General features: G+C 39.8%; 1 protein-coding gene across 6 annotated transcripts in view; it reads right to left on the bottom strand.

The window, feature by feature from the left end:
- LOC116229028 (carbohydrate sulfotransferase 9-like) overlaps positions 1-21,536 on the bottom strand; it is a 28,765-nt gene that overhangs the window by 6,567 nt on the left and 662 nt on the right. Inside the window, exons 1-4 of one of the 6 annotated variants that reach the window (XM_031593234.2) lie at positions 6,240-6,833; positions 5,831-5,920; positions 1,783-1,840; positions 231-374 (exon numbers count right to left, since the gene is read on the bottom strand). In XM_031593234.2, the coding sequence (XP_031449094.2) occupies positions 231-324 (94 nt within the window). In that variant the 5' untranslated portion in view covers positions 325-374; positions 1,783-1,840; positions 5,831-5,920; positions 6,240-6,833. Of the gene's footprint in view, positions 1-230; positions 375-1,782; positions 1,861-5,830; positions 5,921-6,239; positions 6,834-21,536 lie in introns of those variants that run through there. The other 5 variants (XR_016466872.1, XR_016466873.1, XR_016466875.1 and 2 more) reach the window with 5 other exon arrangements.

Genomic DNA, 21,536 nt, shown 5'->3' with positions numbered 1-21,536 from the left:
AAAAGTTCATTAAAATGAAAGCTGTCAATGTGTTAGCTATATTACTCTAAGGTGGGTGTTCAAACATTTTTAATATCATATTTTTTGTAGGTTTCTTCTCATACATTACTAAGACAGTTATCAGAGTGACAGCAGATTTTCTTACCTGGGCTTCATAATTACTTTCTAACACATTTGGGAAGGGTAGACTTGCTTCTAGAAACTGTTATGCTGGTAAATTCTTTACTCACCCATTAGATTTTTTTGTCTTCTACAGAAAAATCCGAAAAGAAATATCCCAAAAATAAAATTTGGGAGAAGGAAAATGAATGCCTTCGGATTCATAGTATTTTCACAGGAAGGTAGATGAAGGTATTTCTAAACCGGAAATCTGCCTTTTTGTCAACAAGGAAACATAATACAGGTTAGATTTTGTAGGTCTGAAACAGCAAAAATGACATTTCTTACCAAGTTCAGTACAAACAACATGAACAAATACACTGTCACATATATTAACTATTTACTGGTGTCCTCATTAAACTGTTACAATATTTATGCAAATGAATGCAGCATTTTTACACACTATGGCATGTAGCCAATATTTTTGCATTTTCTTGGCTGCAAGAGACTACTCTAAAGACTACAAGAAAACATAGAATTTGATCTTTGACTTAACATTTTTCTCAACTCCATCTCAATTCTCCCTTCATCATGTGTTCTACTGACAGAGAATCAAAGAATCACTAAGGTCGGAAAAGACCTCTCAGATCATCTAGTCCAACCATGCACCTACTGCCAATATGCCCCCACTAAACCATGTCCCCTAGTACCAAGTCTACATGACTCAACCACCTCCCTGAGCAGCCTGTTCCACTGCCTGTGGGCCATTCTTTCAGAGAAGAATTGTTTCCTAATATCCAACATGTGCATATATACATATGTATGAGGCTTGCTTTAGAAGTAATGCCTCCTGTTTTATTATGTTGGCCCACACCAGAGGTGTATGTTGGTGGTATCGCAGTAGAGTTTGAACCTTCCCACCAACATTCCATTACATTTTGTTGCTGTGTGACAGATGGCAGCAGAGGGACAGCCTGACAAAATGATGTCTGATATGGAATTGTGTACAAAGAAAAGATGCGGAATAGAATTCCTCCATGTGGAAAAAACTGTACCCACTGACATTCATTGATGCTTGCATTTATGGAGACCAAAGAGTGAATGTTATCACAGCGAGGCAGTGGGTGGTGTGTTTCAGCAGTGGTGACAGTGATGTGAAGGACAAGCCACGCTCCAGATGGCCATGTAGATTCTTATGAGCGGGGCATGCAGGCTCTTGTTCAATGCTGGTAAAAATGCGTATCTAATGGTGGTGAATACATTGAAAAATAGCATTTTTCAATGAGAGATTTTAATAGAGAATTTGCTCTATCAAATAGTGTTAATGTGTTCTTTGTATTTGTTAGTTTCCGTGAAAATAAGTAGGAGGCATTATTTTCAGAGCAAGCTATGTATTTTTAAACAATAAGCACATTTACGTGTTCATATATACACAAATATATGCACAGTTCAGAAACATATTAATAATAGTTACACTGGCATATTATTTGCTCCAAGTAAACTAAGTGGGTTGATAAGGATATAAAGTCTCCAGGTGATAAACCTGTATAGGTGTGTCTCAAGCTAACTTTTTGGCAAAGGCAGACCTTGGCCACAGCTGAGCATATAGGTGATCTTCTGCACTCTACTAGAAGATAAGTGGGACTTTTCAGATTAAAAGAATGAAAAGGCAACAATACTTACGTGTGTTCGTGACAGATTTGAAGCCACAGGTGAAGAAAGGTATCAGTAGGGCCAGTCACTGGAAGGCAGGGAAAATCTCTGTAAACAGATAACATTCTCAGCAGCTATGTTGCTTTCTCTACTTACGCCCCGCTAACCCCATTGAAAAGACAAATGCAAATACATGCATACCTATATGTGCGTAGGTGCATAGCAGGTGAGGACAGGATGATGCACAAAAAAAGAACAGGAAAAAGCAAGCTTTGCTGGACACAGTTCTGTGAATGCCCCTTGATCACTCGAATCTACAGCCTCTCCATTCCCACTGAATTTGTTATGGATGGACAGGAGGAAGGCAGAGCCTAGTAACAGGAGTCTCTGCAGGTAGGCTTCCATTTTCCATGAAGTGGAGAATCATTAGCAGATTAGGAAATTTCAGTAGGCTGCAAACTGCCAAGGTCTCATTGCATCTGATCTAGCTCCACGTGGGATCAGCCAAAATTCAAGTCATATTTCTAAGAACGTTGTACAAATGTTTCTTGAACTCCAGCAGCTTCAGACCATGACCACTGCCCTGGGGAGCCTGTTCCATGCCCACCACCCTCTGATGAAGAAACTTTCCCTAATACCTAGCCTGACCCAACCCTGATGCAGATCCACACCATTCCCTTGGGTCCTGTTGTTGCTACTAGAGTGCAGATCTCAGCACTGCCCCTCCATTCCCGTCGTGAGGATCTATAGGGCACCAAGAGGCCTCCCCTCAGTTTCCCCTTCTCTGGGCTGAATAATGTAAGTGATTTCAACTACCCCTCATATGTCTTGCCCTCTAGACCCTGAGCACCTTCACAGTACTCCTTTGGACATTCTCCAAAAGTTTTATGTCCTACGTTGTAGTGCCCAGAACTGCACCCAGTGCTCAAGGTGAGGCAGCACAGCCCAGCTGACAGTGCTGGGCTTGGTGCACCCCAGGGTACAGTTGGCCCTTCTGGCTGCTAGGGCACACTGCTGACTCAGATTCACCTTGCCATCAGCCAGAACTCCCATATCCCCTTTTGCAAGGATGCTCTTTCACCTCTTGTCCCAGTCTTTATGTATATCCAGGATTGCCCTGTTTCAGGTACAGAATCTGGCACCTGCTTGTGCTATGTAAGAAGAGGTACAAATTCAGTGAGGGGACAACACAGAACCTGGACCGAGAAAAAGGCTGAAAGGGAAACCCTACAGAAAAATACACCTCACTTGTGTGAGGTACAACAGGTACAACATCACAATTTCTAACACGCGCATAGCTAAGTCTCATTCTCTGCTGATGTCATATCAGACCTTCATTACTGTAGCAGGTTTCTTTCTGGCCTCAGCAACTGCAGCGCAACATTTCTCAATGCCATCATTAAGCTGTTTGTTATTTTCATTATACCACCATTTTACGTCTACTAACTTCTCTACTTCATCTCCTTGTCTTCCAAGAGTTTTCCTAACTTGTCATTTCTCATGCAGAATTAAAAGCACAACTTTACCTTCTAATCAGTCATATCACTAGCCCCTGCTACTATTAACTGCTGCTTTTTCCATTTCCCCTGTTGCCTTCTTTCTCTAGAAGAAGTTTCTGAAGCATCTACAAATTGAGTTCTTTTTTTTTTTTTACTTAAAATCACTCCTTAAAATCTTCCTTTTCTGGGATGCCAACACCACTCAGGCTGCCAGTACACTAAAACTGTTACCAACCACCACACAAAAGAGCAAGCACAAATAAAAGCCAATCTGGGGATGAAAAGAACCAAAGCAAGGGGAAAAAAAGAGGACACAGGAAAAAGCAGCAGAGTCTGACAGAAAAAATCCCAGAGTCAGGGAGCTGCAATGTGAGGATGTGTGGAGGAACCGGGGCCATGGGAAACAGAAACTGTGCAGCCTGCTCAAAAGGTGCTGTGGGAAAGGGAGGCTGAGAAAGGGGGCAGAAAAAACACAGAGTAATTCTATGAAGATGGAGAAGAATAAATATCAAAGAAGATTCTACCACGGAGCATAGGGATGGGCAGCTGGGAGCCAGGTGCTATAACAACACAGCCAGCATGGCAAGGCCTCACCAACTTCACCCATCCCCACTGCCTCTGAACACCAAAGACCTGGAGTTGGTGGCCAGGTTCAGCCAGTAGGATCATCAGGGAGGGCCATGGTGACAAGGTCCTGAGGGTGGGGCTGTTTGGGCCAGGCCTGTGGCCAAGCAGGTCTCTGGGGTACTGGAGCCCAGCCCTTCTGCAGCCTTGATGGGGCAGGGGCTGATGGCCCAGACATTGCTGATCCAGCCCTGGGCAAAGTGGAGAGAACCCTGGGGGTGTGCAAGGTTAGTCAGGGCCCTGTTCGTACTCTCAGGGCCTGGCAGACCATGTAAGAACAAGATTTACATCTTCTGCCTGGATACCTGGTAATGGCTGTTGGACCTTCTTATGTAAACCACTAATTCAAAATCCCAGTATGCATCAACTGCCACTTAAACCACTGCAGTACCAGTCATGGGGGAGCAACTACTTTTTCTTCTTTGGAATCTAGATGAGCCTAAGGGACTTGCAAAGGAGGAAGAAAAGGAAAAAAGAGTATAGAAGAAAAGCTTAGAAAATGGTGCATGCTTGTTTAATGGGACATTGGTCCTCATAAAATCCCTGTGTTTCTTATTATACCAATTACTAGGTCTTCGGTTTCTTGCATGTCTCACAGTTCCCTCTCATATTTCCCTTCACATTTATTGTAATAGCAGTATTTGCCCTGCCATTCAGGTCTACCAACCGCTCCCCTCCCAGCTTTTCACCTCCTTATGTAAACTTGATTCACTCATTCCCACTATTTCACAGGAAATAGCATAGCCAGCCCTTTATTCAGCAATCCCTGCCACTTAACACACAGTCCCCAGTCAACCTTCTGGCTGCTGTTAATCTAGCTATATCCCTCCTGTATTCCCTCCACTAGTGTCCCCCTGATATAACTGATGATGATCTCTTTTCCTTTTTTTATGCCTCAGTGTGCATAAAAGGTTGCTGGTAAAACTGCTTTCTTTTTTTGCTCCTATCTCCTCCACTTGCTCCTACCATTCTAGTCTAGAATCCTCACTTTCAGGGTGCAACACCATTTTGTTCAAAACCATACCTCTACTCTATTTTTTGTTCTCCCTCCAAGACTCCTGTACAGGAATAATGTATGAGTCCCTATACTGGCATTCTATGATTGGTGTGGCTACTCTTTTAAAGAAATAACTTCTTTTCATGAAACAGCTTGACTCAAATTGACAAAACTGAATGTATTCATTTGTCTCTCTTTCTACACAAATCCATGACTATTTTTCCTTTCCTTTCTGCTCTCTTCTGTATTTCAGGATAAGCCATTTAACAGAAAGGTTGTTTTAATTGTGAAGCATGTGTTTACATCATATACTATGGCACCTGAAGTATCAAGAAGTTAGGCAACTGCAGGATTAAAGGAAATCAAAGATCATACAAGATGACAATATCTTCTGGTTTTAGGCATCACAATCTTGAAACTGAAGACCTGACATTTCAGAGTATTTAACATTACAGTAGATTCTAAGTTCAAAATAGTCTTGCTGATCCAGTTACAGGTATGTTATGTTATGATGTGGAATATCGATAACCAAAAATCAAAAACCATGACAAGGTATGCTAAGAACGTCTGCAAATATGGTTCCAGAGCCTGCTTGGGTACCCAGAAAATGGGTATCACTCAGTGACTCTGAAAAGCTGGGTGCCTCAAACCACACAAGAATATTCTATCAAATAATTCAAATTCTTACCATAGTTTCCCGATTCACAGCAAAACCTCCCCCTTTTCCCCTTTTGCTGTAGAGAGCAGGAAACCTACTGCACAGCCCTACAGCACATCTATCACCTGTGAACTGAACACCAAATTGAGCATAACAGCATGTTTCTTTAAACAACAACAACAACAAGCAACTGTGAAAAGCTATTGAAAAATGTCTTAATGCAGCATCATAACACCATGCACAAAAATCACCGTCAGTGATGAATAATTTATCAACCTTTATCAGTCTTGTGATACTCACCCCAATAGAATAACCAATAGCGCAGCAGGTTATCTTCTCATCAAACCTGGGGTTGACAAGGATGAGACCCAAGACCATCAGAATTGTCTGCTGACAGCAACAAAATGGTGAGATTCAGCATGCTGGATGTCATTCCTGTCACTGGTGGAGAGTGGTCCTTAGCACAGCTTCCCCCTGCATCCCTCACCCTCTCTATTAGCATGACCTGCTCAGATTCTTCCAATTCTGGTACCCCAAATCCCACTTGCTTGCACACTACTCCCCAGCACTGCCTTCCCCTCCTGCTGGACAAGTATTTGTGCAGACACCTGTGATCGTCCCTCAGCCACCAGCCCAGGTGGGCCCCTTTTGCTCCCCAGTTCCCATCTCCAATTCTCAAGCTTTTAACCCAGTCTCAGCAAATCCTCACCCCATCTCCAAAAGGATTCCTCATGTAATTCCCTGTCAGCTTGCAAAACCTGGTTTCCAGCTTCCCAGATGCCCATCAGGTCTCATCCAGATTTTGATGCTCAGCTTTCCCCATGCATGAGCAAGGTCTTTGCTTGCTCTAACTGCCAAACTCCTCCCTTAATTTCCTTAGTCAATCTTACAGCCTCCCCACCCACAACACCTCTGAGCCCAGCTCTTCAGATCTGTCTCTCCTTCCTCTTCCAAACCTCCTACACAGCCTCACTGCTTCTCACTTCTGAGGTCTGTAAGCACATCCCATGCCATTCTTTACCTTTTCTAGCAAATTTAGTATCTCCCAAGCAAAAATGACAGATTTTCTTTTCCATTCCCTCCCACACCAATTTTCTCACTGCCTTTCAAGGCAGTTTCTTTCCACTGCTTTCATTCTTTGAATCTATTTTGCCAGTTATCCTCAGCACTTTCCAAAAACATCTTGCTCGCGCTTGCCTATTTAAATGGAGTGGCTTACTTCTCAGTTTACTTCCCTGTGCCACCTTAACCCAGCAGAGGTTTCTCTGAGAATATACATTCTCATCTGAGAATATACATAACCTCATTTTTCTGCAACATCTGCAAAATATCTGAAATTTTCAGAGGAAAGGTTACCAGAACCACTTGATGTGACAAAAAAGATCAGTTTCCAAAACATCCTGTATAAAAAGGCTATCAGCTATTTTTGCTGAAAGGCTTTTTAAAAAAAACAATACCCAGAGGCAGCTATCCAGCATGGAAAAATTCTGCTTGAAAATTCTGCTTGAAATTTGACCAAATCCTATGCAACTGTAAATTGTATTAAAATCAGAAGAGTCAAGATGCGTATTATCCTTAGCAAAGCCAAAAAATGAATGAAAGCCTTTCTCTCAGACACCAGAATCCCTGCAGCATCAAATTTTAGTTGTGTGTTCAACTTCTCTGTTCTTGAGAGAGGGAACAGAATAAAAAACCCCTCTGTAGATGCACCTCATCATGGTATGTTTCAAAAGCTAAGTAACGTCCCAGATTGTTTACTGAGATTCCAATTTCTAAATGTATAAATTAAAAAACAAAAAAACAACTCAAAGAAATCCTCCTTTGTGCAGACTTGGCTACACCATGAAAATCAAGGTAACATGAAAACAGACAAGCAATCCAATTTTACTAACCAATCAGACAACCTCAGTGGAGATTATCATCACTTGAAGGAATGAAAAAAATAGAACAAGACTCAGAGAATGAAAAATCAGGTCAAAGAGACACGTTACTTCATTTTATGCCCGTGTCTGCAAAGAAAGGAGAGAAAAGTTTCATGTACTTCTTACCTGAACTTCAGGCCAGGCAAGGTGCTTCTGTACCCACACAGATGCCTTCCCAGGGGAAGCACGTGAAACACTCTGCATATGTATTTATCCTCTTTTTGACTGAATACTCAGCTAAACGATGTGACTGTTTCCTTCTGAATGGTTAGGTGATAATCTCAATTTGTATATTACAAGGCAGTGTGCTGTGTTTGTCTCTGGGTGTAATGAACAGCATCTAACCACCCCCTGTGTATGGTCTACAGCAGCTTTCAGAGCCTGCCAAGTTCTTCAAAAGCAGCCTGCCAAGAGGCTGCCTGCTAAGCAACCAAGAGGGAGGACAGTTGGGAACATGAGAACAAAGGTAATCTGGTTGAGAACAACTGTGGTGTGATAATGTATATTACTTTTAGATGAGGAAAAAGAGGAACAGCAATTCAAACCCAATGACTCTATGCAAGTAGATTATAATAAACCCTGGGATACAGCAGGTAATTTCTCAAGGGAAACATAGCTAAGACAGAAAGAATTCAGTAGAGTTGGCAGTTGCTTTAAGAAATGATGTTTAGGGTACAAGCACAAACAATTCCACGCAGGAAGATAGGAAGTATGGTCAGAAAACAACTTGGCTAAGCAACATGGTCTTCAGTGACCTGAAACACAAGAAGGAAACGTACAGAAAGTGGAAACCAGATCAAACTGCTAAGGACAAGAAAGAAAGAAAAGCATAAAATAATGAAAAAAAGTCAGAAAGGATAAAGCACAAATTTAACTGCCAAATGCAACAGATGTAAGGGATAGCAAGAAGACAAATCTGTAATGAAAAAGAAAAGAAAAAAACAGTGATAGATCACTTACAGGAGGGTAAAGTACACCGAGCATCACTTTTCATAAGGGGTGATCTGTAAACATATGACTAAACTGAGTATGAAAAAATCCTTCTAAAACAGAAAAAAAAACAGAGAATAATTTGGAAGGATTGCAACTCACCTCATCCTCAGGTAGGTCTCTACAGCACATCTCCAGAAAAGCTCTCTATTGATCACTGACTGTACTGATCGAGTCTCGCTCAACAGTGACAGGAACCTCAACTCCAGCACAGACATAGATATCTATTTTATAGGTAGCTAAATTAAGGTGAAATTAATCCCCTCCACAGTGAAGGCTACGCCTGAGGAACTGCACAGGATGATACCCTGAGGATACAGTGAAGCGAGTTTAGAGCTATCAGTTTCCTCTCTGAAAATTCACAGTCACGTGAGAAAATTGTGATGCTCATCTTTTAAAAGCCAAGAAATGAGAAAAAGATCAATTTTGGAAAAGTATCAGAATTAATAACAGAAGAAGTTATTCATAGAAGGTTTAGAGGTAATTTTAAAAGCTAACAGCCGACATGCCAAAAATATAAAGTAATTTACTTTCTATAAAAGGGTAAGAGGTTTCAAATACAGGAGAAGCAGATCATACAATGTGTTAATTTTCATGCTATTCATATTGATTGCTAACATTTTTGTAAGTAAATGATGAAACAAAACAAAGGTACTTTAGATGGAGTGCAAAACTACCTAGGAAAAGCAACCTTTATGATTCATTTTTCATCGTTTATTGTCAAACTGCAAAAAGATATAATCAATGAGATTCCAGCTGTGCCTATTCTAGGCCAGGTATGTTTTCGTTAATGACGCATAAAGGAATAATTCTTCAACCTTGCAGAAAACACTAAGCCTAGGTGAATAGCAAACCCGTTTCATGGTTTGTTAAATTCTGAATGCTCTTGTCAAATAAGAAGTTTGTAAGGGAAAGAAAAAATAGTGTACTGCACTTGTCTTTAGAGTGGGAGGTCCTGAGTGGGACTAGTACTTTGTAAAGATGCAGGATTGGCAATTACCAATGCCACTTAGGCAGGCATTGCATCAAAACAGGCTATGAGAGTTTGCAGTCAGTCTGAAGCTATACATTTTTAAGTGACTTGGTACTACTACAAGAAAGCAAACTGTATATTAGAAAGATAAACTTTTTTATTTGTAAGATATATCAGAGAATCTTCCCATTATATTTCTGGTTAGCAAACAGTGGCATTGTGTCCTGTTGCAGGGAAAACTGTTCTTGTAGAAGGCACACCAACAGGAGAGAGCATGGGGAAGAGCAAAGAAAATGGGCAGAGGTCTAGAAAAAAAGGCCCCGTCTCTCCCCCTCCCCCCCCAAAAAAAAGAAAAATATAGAATCGGGAATTTGGGGAATTGAGGTTCCTAAGTCTGAAGAACAGAAAGCCAAGTGAACACATGATAATGTTCATCTATATCAGCTATCTGCAAAGAGGCAGGGATTGACTGTTTTTATCTGTTGTGGATATTAAGTGAAGGGCTTAAAAAACAACAGCATGAAAATTTATATTATGTATCAAGAAAATCTATTACAAATGAAGATAATGAAATACTTAATTTCCCAGGTACAACTGAACCTCTCCTAGAGCCTCAAAATGCAAGAGCCCTCTTGAGCTCTTTTCCAATACGCATTTTTTGCAAGTCTGTGGCTCACAGTAGTTGCATACTTTAGAAGTCCCATCTTACTGCTCTTGAAAAGATAAATTTATCAAAAAGTTTCCATGCTAGATTATACCAGCTAAGTTGTTTTGATATAGTGACTAAGAGAACCAGCAACTCTACTGCTATCTTCCAGAAACAAGTACATCTGAGATTCAGCGACTGCACAGCTTTTCCAAATGTTAGAAATGTGTCTCTTTTCCTGGGGCCTCCTAATGGAGTCTGTTATAAAAGCACTCATTGCTGCTCAAGCCTGCCTTTCCTATGAGCTCTGCTGCAAACTGCTAAGACGACACACAGCTCTTTTGCCTCAGGGAACATTTATTATTATGTCCACCTATAACCAACATTCCCCACTAAACCAAGTCCCTCGGTGCAACATCTACATGTTTCCTGAACACCTCCAGGGCAGCCCATTCCAGTGCCTGACTGTAATCTTGGAGAAGAAGTATTTCCTAATGTCCAACCTGAATCTCCCTTGGTGCAACTTGAGGCAATTCCCAGCTAATTTCATGGGAGAAGAAGCCGACTCCCATCTCACCACAACTTCCCTCTCTCCCAGTAGTAGAGAGCGAATGTTATCCTGTAAAAGTGTGTCTAGATGAAGTCCAGCATTAATTCCCTCTGGAAAGGCCAACCAGTCAATGAAATAAATAAATGTTTTTTTCTGCCAAGAATAGTCATTACCGAACACTGCTAACCACACTTTTGAAATTAATACTTCATTGATTCTTTTTCTCCACAGATCCTAGTTCAGCCAAAATGTGGCAATACAAGGAAAACAGAGCTTTTATGGTGGGTTTGTATATTATTTAAGAAATCAGATATGGTATCATGCTGTACTGCCAGAATACAGGTTGTACAACTGTGACTATCTGCAGCAGCAGATGGCAAACGTTTGTACAAGCAAAGCAGAAAAATGAGGGAAATGGCAGAAGCACTTTGCATAGTCATAGTTAAATGGTACTGTTCCAGGTATCTACTGCTACATCTTCAGAAGAGAGGAATACTTAGATGTATAAGACATGCCTTTCTTTTACATGTCTGTGTTTACTCAGGGAATCTGCCAATACAGTTGACAAGAATTTCTAGCTATTAAGCATTCCTAGTGTATGTGAAGCCTGAGAAAAAGCGTGACACTTTGTATCAGTTTTCTGTGCTTTGGAACCACTGGTATATTTCAAAAGATGAAACTGAATAAGAAAAATATAAAGCAGATTGTAAGACAAATAGAAAAACAAGCTGGTATTTAATTTGTATTCTCAATAAGCCTTGACATCTCCCTTTCAAACACTACGGGAGCCAAAAATATGAAGGAAGCTTACCACCAAAACATTATGGTACAATTCATCATGCAGGAGAAATTGCTCCGAAGTTGAGAAGCTCTGTTAGAGGAGGATTTTCAAAACAGCTTCAGGTTTTGATACATAAGAATGTAAAAAATCAGAGTATTCTGGAAATGCTTCCAATAGCAAAATGACAGCGGAAGAAGAAATTTGTGTGCATTTTTAGATTCTCTGTACACTTTCATGAACAAAAATGGGTTTATGGCATCTTATTTATAGCTGAGAATGTCAGAAGTTTAATGGGAAAAAAAACCCTTGTGCTTTATGAGGATTTTCCAAGGTTTTCTTACAGCTAAACTTACTCTAACAGAACAAACAAATAAAAAAATACAAAAGGGGAAATTGAAGGCATTAAATAAGACTCTAGCCTGGATTTTAAACAAAGCAGAGAGAGAAAAAATACAGAAAATGTAAAATGTAATATCAACTGAAATTTAAAATAGTCTAGGAACAACATCAACACTTCTTACTACTTGAAATCTATTACCTACAAAATATTTAACATTTTAAAACACTCCAAAACAACAAGAAGTCATTAACTATTGCAAAATGATTTCTGCGTCTAAAGAGACCTACTGAAAAGTCAACTGCCTTTGACATCACTAACCCTAAAGTCAGAACTGAGTATCTTTGAAAACACAGATACAGAATACAGATGCTCTGATTTTCCTGTAAAACACCCAGAGGGAGAATAAAGTCATATTCTACAAAAACAGAAAAAAAAGGAAGACAAGTACCTCTACATTTTCTGCCTCTGAAGCTGCCTGCTTGGACACAGCTTTTACAGCTCTGCTTCCAGTTTGCTTTCCGTTTACTCAATAGTGTAGCTCATAAAAAGAAGGTGTAACCCTTTGATACTACATGTACAGCACAACCCCTCCAGCTCTAACAAAGACGTAAATAGACAATGGGCCAGTCCTACCGACAGCATTCTGCAGATTGACTGCTTGTGTCGTTAGGAGCAGAAGGGTCGCAGTAACCTGGGCTTCCTGAGCCTGTCTCAACACCTGCTGACACTAATGCAATGTCTCTCACCCTGAGGTCTGACATGGGACACGGCAACTCCCTGCAGTTCTGGAGGCTTTGCTGGGACTCGTCTTTTCATTCCTTTTATACCCATCTTTTACTTCAGAACTGAGACTGTCAGCAGTGAAGCTCGGTTCTTAGTTTGAAAACCAGACGCTGTGTGGTGAGACCCTGACTGACAGCCTGAAGACCTGCATCACTGGTACCCGTCTATCCAAAAAGGACAACACCCCAAGAAGCACATCCACAGCATAACCCTCATGTCTTCTGTTCCTTTAACACTTAATAGACGCAATTTCTATTAACAAACACTGCGTTTGTTAATAATCGCTAATTCTTTGATGATTAAGTAAACAGTGCAAATGACTCTCTTAATAATTAATATTTGATTTTATTTTTCTTGTGAGAACAGTACTTGTTGACTACTGTCTGTTTAAACAGAAAGGAAAACGAGCCACAGCACAAGTTTACTGGAAATCACCTCATTACATTTGTTTGTTGCCTGTATTTTACTTAACCTCTAACTGCTAATCAACAGGTTGGATTATGAAAAGCAGCCAACCTTGATTAAAATATCGTTGGGTTGGGTTTTTTTGTTTGTTTGTTTGTTTTGCAGCATTGAATTTGTCTCCAACTCTTCTGTCTCAACTCGCCACCACTCTTGTATCTTCTCTAATCTAAGAAGATATGTGAATTTTTCCCAGCCTGAATTTGCCCAAACTCTGTCAACCAGCCCTAGAATCATGATAAACATTCATCCAGCTAGATCAAACAAATTTCTATCATCAACCTTTGGTCTGTGAAGTGAGACAAAGACAAGAATGAAAACAAGTCAGTAAAGGCTTGGATGACCTGGAATGTGCTCACTGAAAACAGAGCTCAGGTATACTGGTCATTCTTATCATTTCCCCCAGTCTTCAATATCTTCCGTAAGTACCAACAGAAGGACTGGAGCTGGCACAGTGAACAACCACTAACACTCAGAGAGAAAACACTCAGCTTCCTTAAGCCAGTGTTTGAAATGCAGTATTTTCCAGGTGCCTGAAGGACTGCCTATGCTCTCTTGTTGTAAGAGAGCTTGTAGCAGGTATTAGTTACCACTCTCTTCTAACCATTATCTTTTAAAGCAATGATTTGCAACTCTAATATGCTTTGGAAATATTACACAAATTCTACTTTTAATTGCAAAAAGTACTGGATAAAAATCAAACTTACATACTTTCAATCTCAGCAGCAAAATCTAGGGAAAAAATTTCCGAACAACTGAAACGGTTACAATGGAAGACACTGTACAACTTTAAAAGCAGGAGCATATCTATACGATGCCCTTTACCTCCATATGTGGACAAACTTTACTATACATACTCATGCTATAGCTCAAAGTATAATATCAGTTACACACAAACTGATTTATTATTTATTCAAGTAAACTAATAAAAACAAGTGCTATATATTTAAAATCTCCAGAAGATAGATTTGTAAGTGCAGGCGTGTCTCAAGCAAACACTCAGTAGGGAGAAAGGTTGGTCACAGTCAAACATAGGGTGATCTTCAGCACTTGATCCAGGGATAAGATTTTCCGTGACAAATAATGAAATTCCAATAATTCCTGTATGTGCTACTGGTATGTCTGAGTGCTGTGGCAAACAGTTGAAATGACAGGATTGCCAAAAGGCTGCAAAGATGTCTGGAAACAGATAGCTGCATTACCAATTTCACCACGTTCTCCACATAATCTCTGATAATCCCTGAATGCTGGTTGTTTAACCATTCACCCTTTCCTTAATTCAAAGCTATTTATATTTGATTACTTAAATAATGAATGCCAAATAAAGTTTTTTCTGGGCTATGATAAAACTCTAAAGGTATTCAAAAAAACCTCCCGATGCTCAGATTTGGGGCTTTCCCCCCTTCTGATACAGCAGAAGGGAAGTAACACACATTTGAAAGACAAGAAAAAGCAAATACATTCATTAAAGAATATAAGAAAACTAAAATAGTATAAGCAGAGAAGCTCCCATAGTACTTCAGAGTAACTGTTCATAAAAAGCTGCTCATAATTAGATACTCGCCCTTCACACGTCAGCTATTATCACTGCCTCTTCTCAGGCCTCGATAAAATCAGCCTTGACCTGCTGTAACCATAAATTCAATAGTCTGCCACATCCCATCCACTCTCCATTTTACATTTCAATCTCACCGAACATCAATTGCTCGTTGTTGCTCTGAAGACATCATACGTCTTTACTCTTTGTTCATCAGAAGTGCAGCACCCTCAGTTGCAAGATTTTCAGAGTGATAATATATGAAAGGCTTCCCTGAAGTCCAGGCAAATGAAAGCCACAGCATTTCTTTTAACTAGATAATCTCTTTTATCAAAGATACCAGATCAGTACAGCATGATCTACCTCTAGAAAATGTATGTTCCATTTTTTTGTCTCACCTTAATTACTTCCTTTTGCACACTGTTGAATCAGACTAATGGCCCCATTGTTGGCTGGGTCATTTTTACTACCACTCCTGACCCTTCTTTAATACAGGTACAGTATCTGCTAGAAGAGTAACTGATGATAGTTCTGTGAACAGGATGAGCAATCAACTGGTAGCAGCTGAATTTCATAGATTTTCCAAAAGAACACTGCAAAATGTTTTGTTTACCTGCACATAAACTGAGTTTCTTGATAGGCATGTAGATGTATAAGCATCTTGTTCAAGCCCAAATATAGTACATTTACTACAATTACATTTTGAAAACTAAACTTCCCCCCAGATTTGGAAGATCCACATCTAAATGCCACGTTTCTGCCTTTCTGGGTGCTGTGCTCAGATTGGCAGTTACACACTCGCTTGACTTGTGTTTTTGTAATATATGCCTTCTAGCATCCATTTGATCAACTCTGTCTAGTCAAATCTATTGAGTTTAAGAATCCTGAAAGGATATTCTTGGTGCCATTGTATTAGAATTTTTTTTCTAGGCTTAAAGATGTATCAAAAAAACTCATTTATGAAAGAGATTGTACATTTTAGGGTAGCCACCAAACAGAGCAAGAAATAAAGCCAAGCATACAGGAGAAAGTATGTATCAGATAAACTTAATCATATGCTAAAGTTTACTTTCTTTTCAGAGAAAAGTTCAAGAATGGTAACATTTTAAGTTACAAGCCTAAATCCTTATATGCTAAGACAACTTGATCAAATCTGAGTTTTACTCAGTTTTCCACAAAGAGAAAAACTATAATCTTCTGCATTCAGTAAAACCTTTGCTATATATTCTACATTGCTCTAAGAATTTTTCATGCCAACTTGAAATGGAGAAATAAAATTTGCCCTTGTAGTTTTTCTGCTAGTTTTGTAGCCCTGTATCCACATTTAAATAATGCGTACATATGCATATTCCAATTACTTTTCATACAACTCAATAATACTTTTTGACATTTCCAAAATTGTAGATTTTCTTTATTCATATACTCTCTTGTGGTGACAGGGCAGAAAAAACATTCTGCAGATAAAAGACTTTCTACAGAAAAATTACAACATTTTGATTTCCTTTATTCTGTAGGCTGAATTCTGAAGTTCATTTTAATTTGTAGAACAAACTAATAAGAACATAAGAAATTCAAGATATGATTCAGAGGGCTGGAGCACCTCTCCTATGAAGAAAGGTTGACTGTGCTGGAGATCTCTGAGGAAATCTCACCGCAACCTTTCAGTGCTTGAAGGGAGCTTACAAGCAGAAGGGGGACTGACTTTTACATGTCAGATGGTGACAGGATGAAGAAGAATGGCTTCACACTCAAAGAGGGAAGAATTAGGGCAGATTTCAGGAAGAAAATTTTTACTCAGAGAATAGGAGGGACTGACTGGCACAGGGATGCCCCAGCCCTGTGGGCATTCGAGGCCAGGTTGGCTGCTGCCCTGGGCAGCCTGATCTGGTAGGTGTCAGCCCTGCCCATAGCAGGGGGATGAAACTGGGTGGGCTTTAAAGTCCCATCCAATCTAAGCCATTCTCTGATTCTGCGACTGCCTGAAAGAATTGGCATCACAATACAGAAATGTCCCTCTACAGACACTCAGTTCAAATAATGCTATCAATTAATGAGCATCTGTACTGTTTTCATCGGCAGGAGTATAAATGCTAACTGCTGATTTAGACTGGAGCTCATTATGCACACACATAATGTATACCAAATTCCACCACTACCAACCTATATAGAAACTCTTTAAGGTTTGTCCAAATAATCTTGCAATAATTTAATACTTTCTCTTTCTTCAAAACATACAGTTTGCAGAAGTCTGGTTGAAAAATGAGAGAGATGTTTTATGTTAGTGTATTTCACTCTGTGGATTCCTTTATCATGTTTCTCAGGACTATTCACTGAACTGGGGAAAAACCACACAATACTCTATTATTCACATGTGGGGTTGGTCATCTTTGGCACAAAAACAATTTCCTGTTCCCTTCCCCAGGTCCTTCAGGTATGTCTGAAAGACATTTACATCCACACAGATCTTTATGCAGTTGCCACTGATTTCAAGTGCCAGACTGCACATCCAGAGAAGTCACTGTTCTTCTGATCTGTCTATTCTATTCAGTTGCAAGTGGACATTTCTAGAAGGCTGATAATGCAATAAAGTTTGATTAAATTTCAGAGTTGCTGAATCTAAGAAGCAGCTCTTCCCCTGATTTTTTTTTTTTTCTGGCTGAGTTCATTCTGGGCCGTGATTTCAGAAATATTTTGTATACCATGAGGCCAATACTGGGACATTTTTTATACTTTATTTGGAATAGAAGGCTTCTTTTTGCTCTGTTATCACACCTGTGACATTGGGAACCTTGGGTCAAGGCATGTTCAGTAAGGGATTGTGCCTAATGAAGTCTTTCCAGTAACCCTTATACACAAGGAAATTAGTGCACCCACACTACGTAGGTCGCTCCAAAAGTAATCTCCTATTTATTTCCATGGAAACTACAACAGATACAAAGAGCACGATAACACTAGTTGATAGAGCAAATTCTCAGCTATAAAACATAGTCATGGCCATTAGTTATGCATTTTCCACCAGCAATGAACAAGAACTTACATGCTATACTTGCAAAAATTTGCACTGGCAGAGGTGGCCCACTGTCACTTTTGCCACTGCTGGAACACACCAACCATTGCCTCACTGTGCTCACTTCCATGTCAGATGCCATTTTGTCAGATTGCCCCTCTGCTGCCATCTGTTGCACAGTAACAAAATGTAACACAGACTGACAGGAAGGTTCAACATCTACTGCCGTACCGCCAACATTCATCTCTGGTAATGTGAGCCGTCATCAAATAGGAGGCATTACTTTTAGAGCAGCCCTCATATCACCAGTAACAGTTACCCAAGCCTTTACTCCTGACCACCCTCACCTGCTGCCACACCAAAAGAGCTTTTTTCCAGAGAAAACTTCTCAGAAAGTCCCTGGATTCTCCTTAACATCAGCATCATGGTTATTTCCATTTCAGAAGCAGGGATGTACCTCTGGGTAACTCTCCTGGGACTGTTTCCGTTCCTCTTGCTGTACATCTGAGAACAAACTGATGAGCTAAATTGTGCTGTATTTACGTTGTGTGGTGCTAGCATTTGTGGTCAGTTAACTGCATTCATTACTTCTCCACACAGTGCTAGATCATCTTGATTCACTTAGTAGCAAAAGCAAGTTTGCTTTCAGCTTTCTGATAAGAATATCTCAATTACATACGGTATAGCCATTGTGCTACATCTTTTTAGATTCCATTACACATATGTAACTCACATTTTTGATTACATACGAAGATGAAAGATCAGAAGTTACTTGTCTTAAACTACACCCTGCCAGAAGTGATAAGGCTTTATCTTAAACCTTAAACAGGATTTAAACAGAGCTCAAAACACACCGAAAGCGTGCACTGCTAACTGCTGAGGCCTGCTATTACTTAAGAGAAAAACACTTTCTGTTGGAATGTGCTAAGACCAGACCATCTCACACGAAAATCTGCCACAAGGAGCTTACCTACCTCTGTATCAAGGAAGTGTCCCTTAACCACTCCACAGCTGGTGTCTGTGATTTGAGTGGACCTTTCTTACTGTCTTTCACTTGCTCTTGGGAAGAACAAACCACTGTGCCACACAGCATAGTCGCCTCTAAATAGCAACAGCCTAACAAAGGGGCAGCTTTGATCTGTATGCTGCACCTCCCAGCATTGGATTGCCAAGAGCTAATTAAGATGACTTACATGGAGATTGGTTTTCCACAACCCATTGGAGATAGTGAGGGGAAGCAGTGAAATCTAGAGGCAGGGACTCCAGGTTAGAAAAGAGCAAAGGTTTCTTGAGGCTCGATATGTACTGCCAGTGTTCCTGATGGAGGCTGCTAACAATGTGAGGAGCGAGCTTTCTGAGGAAAAAGGGCTCTTGGCAGGCTGATTTTTGAAGAGGTCAGCTAATATATTTTGAACTGTCACCTGAGAGCTGTCCTGGAAACCTGCAAGTTATGGGGGGAAGAAATGAAAGAATCCTTTCAAAGACGCAAATAATGTTTCCTCTTTTTTTTTTTTTTTTTAATCAACAAATATTTTTTTTTTCTTTTTTGCTGCTGCTGCAAAGAAGCTTTGAGCCCTTGCAGAGGCATGGGAACATATTGGGGGGAGGGAGGGGGGAATATACTGCATGCTGCTTGTACAATACATAAATAATTTTATGAGAAACTGGGGAAGGGGAATAAGGAAGAGGAAAGAAAACCTCATTGTTTTAAGGTATCCTCCTACACCAGTAACTGCATACCTCACAACAAACTGGCTGGGCTTTTGCCCACAACTTTGAAATACTGTCTTAAAAATTTATTGAAGTAGTTATTAAACAGCAGATTTTACCTGCACAATGTAAATGGCTATTTAGGATAATCCTTAATACTGCTTATCACTTCATCGTGGCATGTTTGACAAATACAAGAAGGACTTGTAAAATCCTATTACATAAAACAGGAAACTAGGGTCTACAGAAAGATCTCATGACTTAGTCTAACATGTGTGACTAATGTAAAATAAAGCAGAAACATAGCTAAAATGAGTACAAATATCCTGGCACTATGTGAATTGTACTAATCTGCAAGATTTGAGCAAGTCACTGAATGCCATGTGCGAAAGCATTAGCTTCTGTAATCTTCAGTGTCACTTTTGATACTTGGCACTATTTGAGGAAGATCCTAAGGAAGATTCCATTTAGGGAAGGTTTCAAAGAATAAAATCTGAATAAAGATGACTTGGGAAAGATGGGGCAACAAGGGCCGGGGTTGTGTTTTTTCCAGACACCGGTATCAGTCTACTGCCAGAACAATATCCTTTCAGGTACCCAAATAAGCTTTGCAAAACAACTGAAAAAAGGGATCTTCGTTTTTTAAAGAAAAGCTTTCCTTCCCATACTAAAACTAATTAAACACGGCTTTCATCTGTTGTTGCTTTGAAGCAAAAAGCAAGTCCTTTTCTGAAGGAGTGAGTGGCATCACCTCCAGCTTAAGAGGTAGATGAAGCTTTGGTCTGAGCTAGCAGTCACTTCAAGGCTTAGGGAGATAGCAAAATTAGTATTAGAAGTCCACACGTTATTATGTGCCTCAGATAACTTTATGCTCCAATTTTTTTTTTTTTTTTTTTTTTTTTGCTAGCAACCAGGGCACTGTGCTGATACTGAACTGAAACAACAGAAGCAACTCCATTTTCTTTCACAAGAGCAGAGACTTGCTTCAAAGAAAAAAAAAAAAAACAAAAAACCCTGCTGTTTCTTTCTTCCCATGCCCTATTTTTTGCTCCGATTTTTGTATGAGTAACATCACACAACAAGAAAGTAAAGTCATAGCCTCCTAGACACATCTCCCAGCTGAGATGCAAGTTGAGATGCAAGGATGGCTTCCACAGGAGTTGGACTAGATGGCCTTCGGAGGTCCCTTCCAACTCTAAGGATTCTGTGAATTTTAATATTTCCCCACTTAAAGTAAGAATAGTCAGACATTTTTTAGAAATCCATCCTTTTATGTTCACAATGTCTGTAGAAAAAAAAAAAAAAATCAAGGCTGCACCTTGCTTGCTGAAAAGCAGGATGACTTCTGTGGCCCAATACACACAGCCCAGTACGAATTTCACTGATTCTCACTGGTAGAAAAGACTTTGTGGTCTCTGCAAGAAGAGATCCTATTGTCGTTTTGCTCTTTGACATCATTGTTGCAAGCACAAAGGAATAACCAGATTTTTACTGCCAGATGTACTCTTAGTGAAAAAGGTACCCTGATACACCTTAAAAAGAACTACGCCTAGTTTCTCTGTCAGAAATCTCAGGAAAATTGAAGAACTAGGCCCAGTGGTACTTCTAGAGGAGGAAAACAGATGTTTATTTTGTCCTCCAGACTGTCCTAGCGGATGAGGGTTGGGAATCCATAGAGCAATATATCATCATCATATCTGATACTATGTACTGTCTCTGTACTATTCTAATTTTAAGCAAAATAGCTGACAGAAACAAATTTATATGAAAGATCTGAGCAATAATCACATATTCAAGTACCTAAAGTCTTTGGAGGATCTGGGACAATGATTCTAAGTCAGCCTAAACATTGTTGATTTTAATCCATGTCCTCTGCTTAAGATAATATAAATAAGATGAAAAACCAGACACCTAAGAATTTTCCATTCAGGAAAAAAAAATCAAAAATCTGATAGAGATTTCAGACTCTGTTGGCATGGAGTTGGCTGAAAACTGGTCTAGGAAGAGATACCTATCAAAAAAGAGGTTAGCTGTAAAAAGGAAAATTATGTCAGTCTTCATTTATTCAGGAATAACTGATGTTTTTACTCACTGAATTAGGCAATTTGCATATCTACTTCTTGCCAGTTTTTCTTCCTCCTACATAACTGACTAGCGTTAGATTTAAGTCTTCTCTTATTCTAGAAGATGCTGGTTTCTGTGTGGGGAATAAGAGGAAGTTTCTTGCTAAAAGAATTTCTTGCAGAAGAATTTCACATAAAGCACTCTGCTTCACATAAACCACCGCTCCCCACTGCACAGAAAA

This window comes from Phasianus colchicus, chromosome 5, assembly GCF_987193195.1.
Source record: "Phasianus colchicus chromosome 5, bPhaCol1.hap1.1, whole genome shotgun sequence".
Lineage (NCBI taxonomy): Eukaryota > Metazoa > Chordata > Aves > Galliformes > Phasianidae > Phasianus > Phasianus colchicus.
The sequence above is the reverse complement of the archived record's forward strand: the minus strand, read 5'-3'. Positions and strand labels throughout refer to the sequence as shown.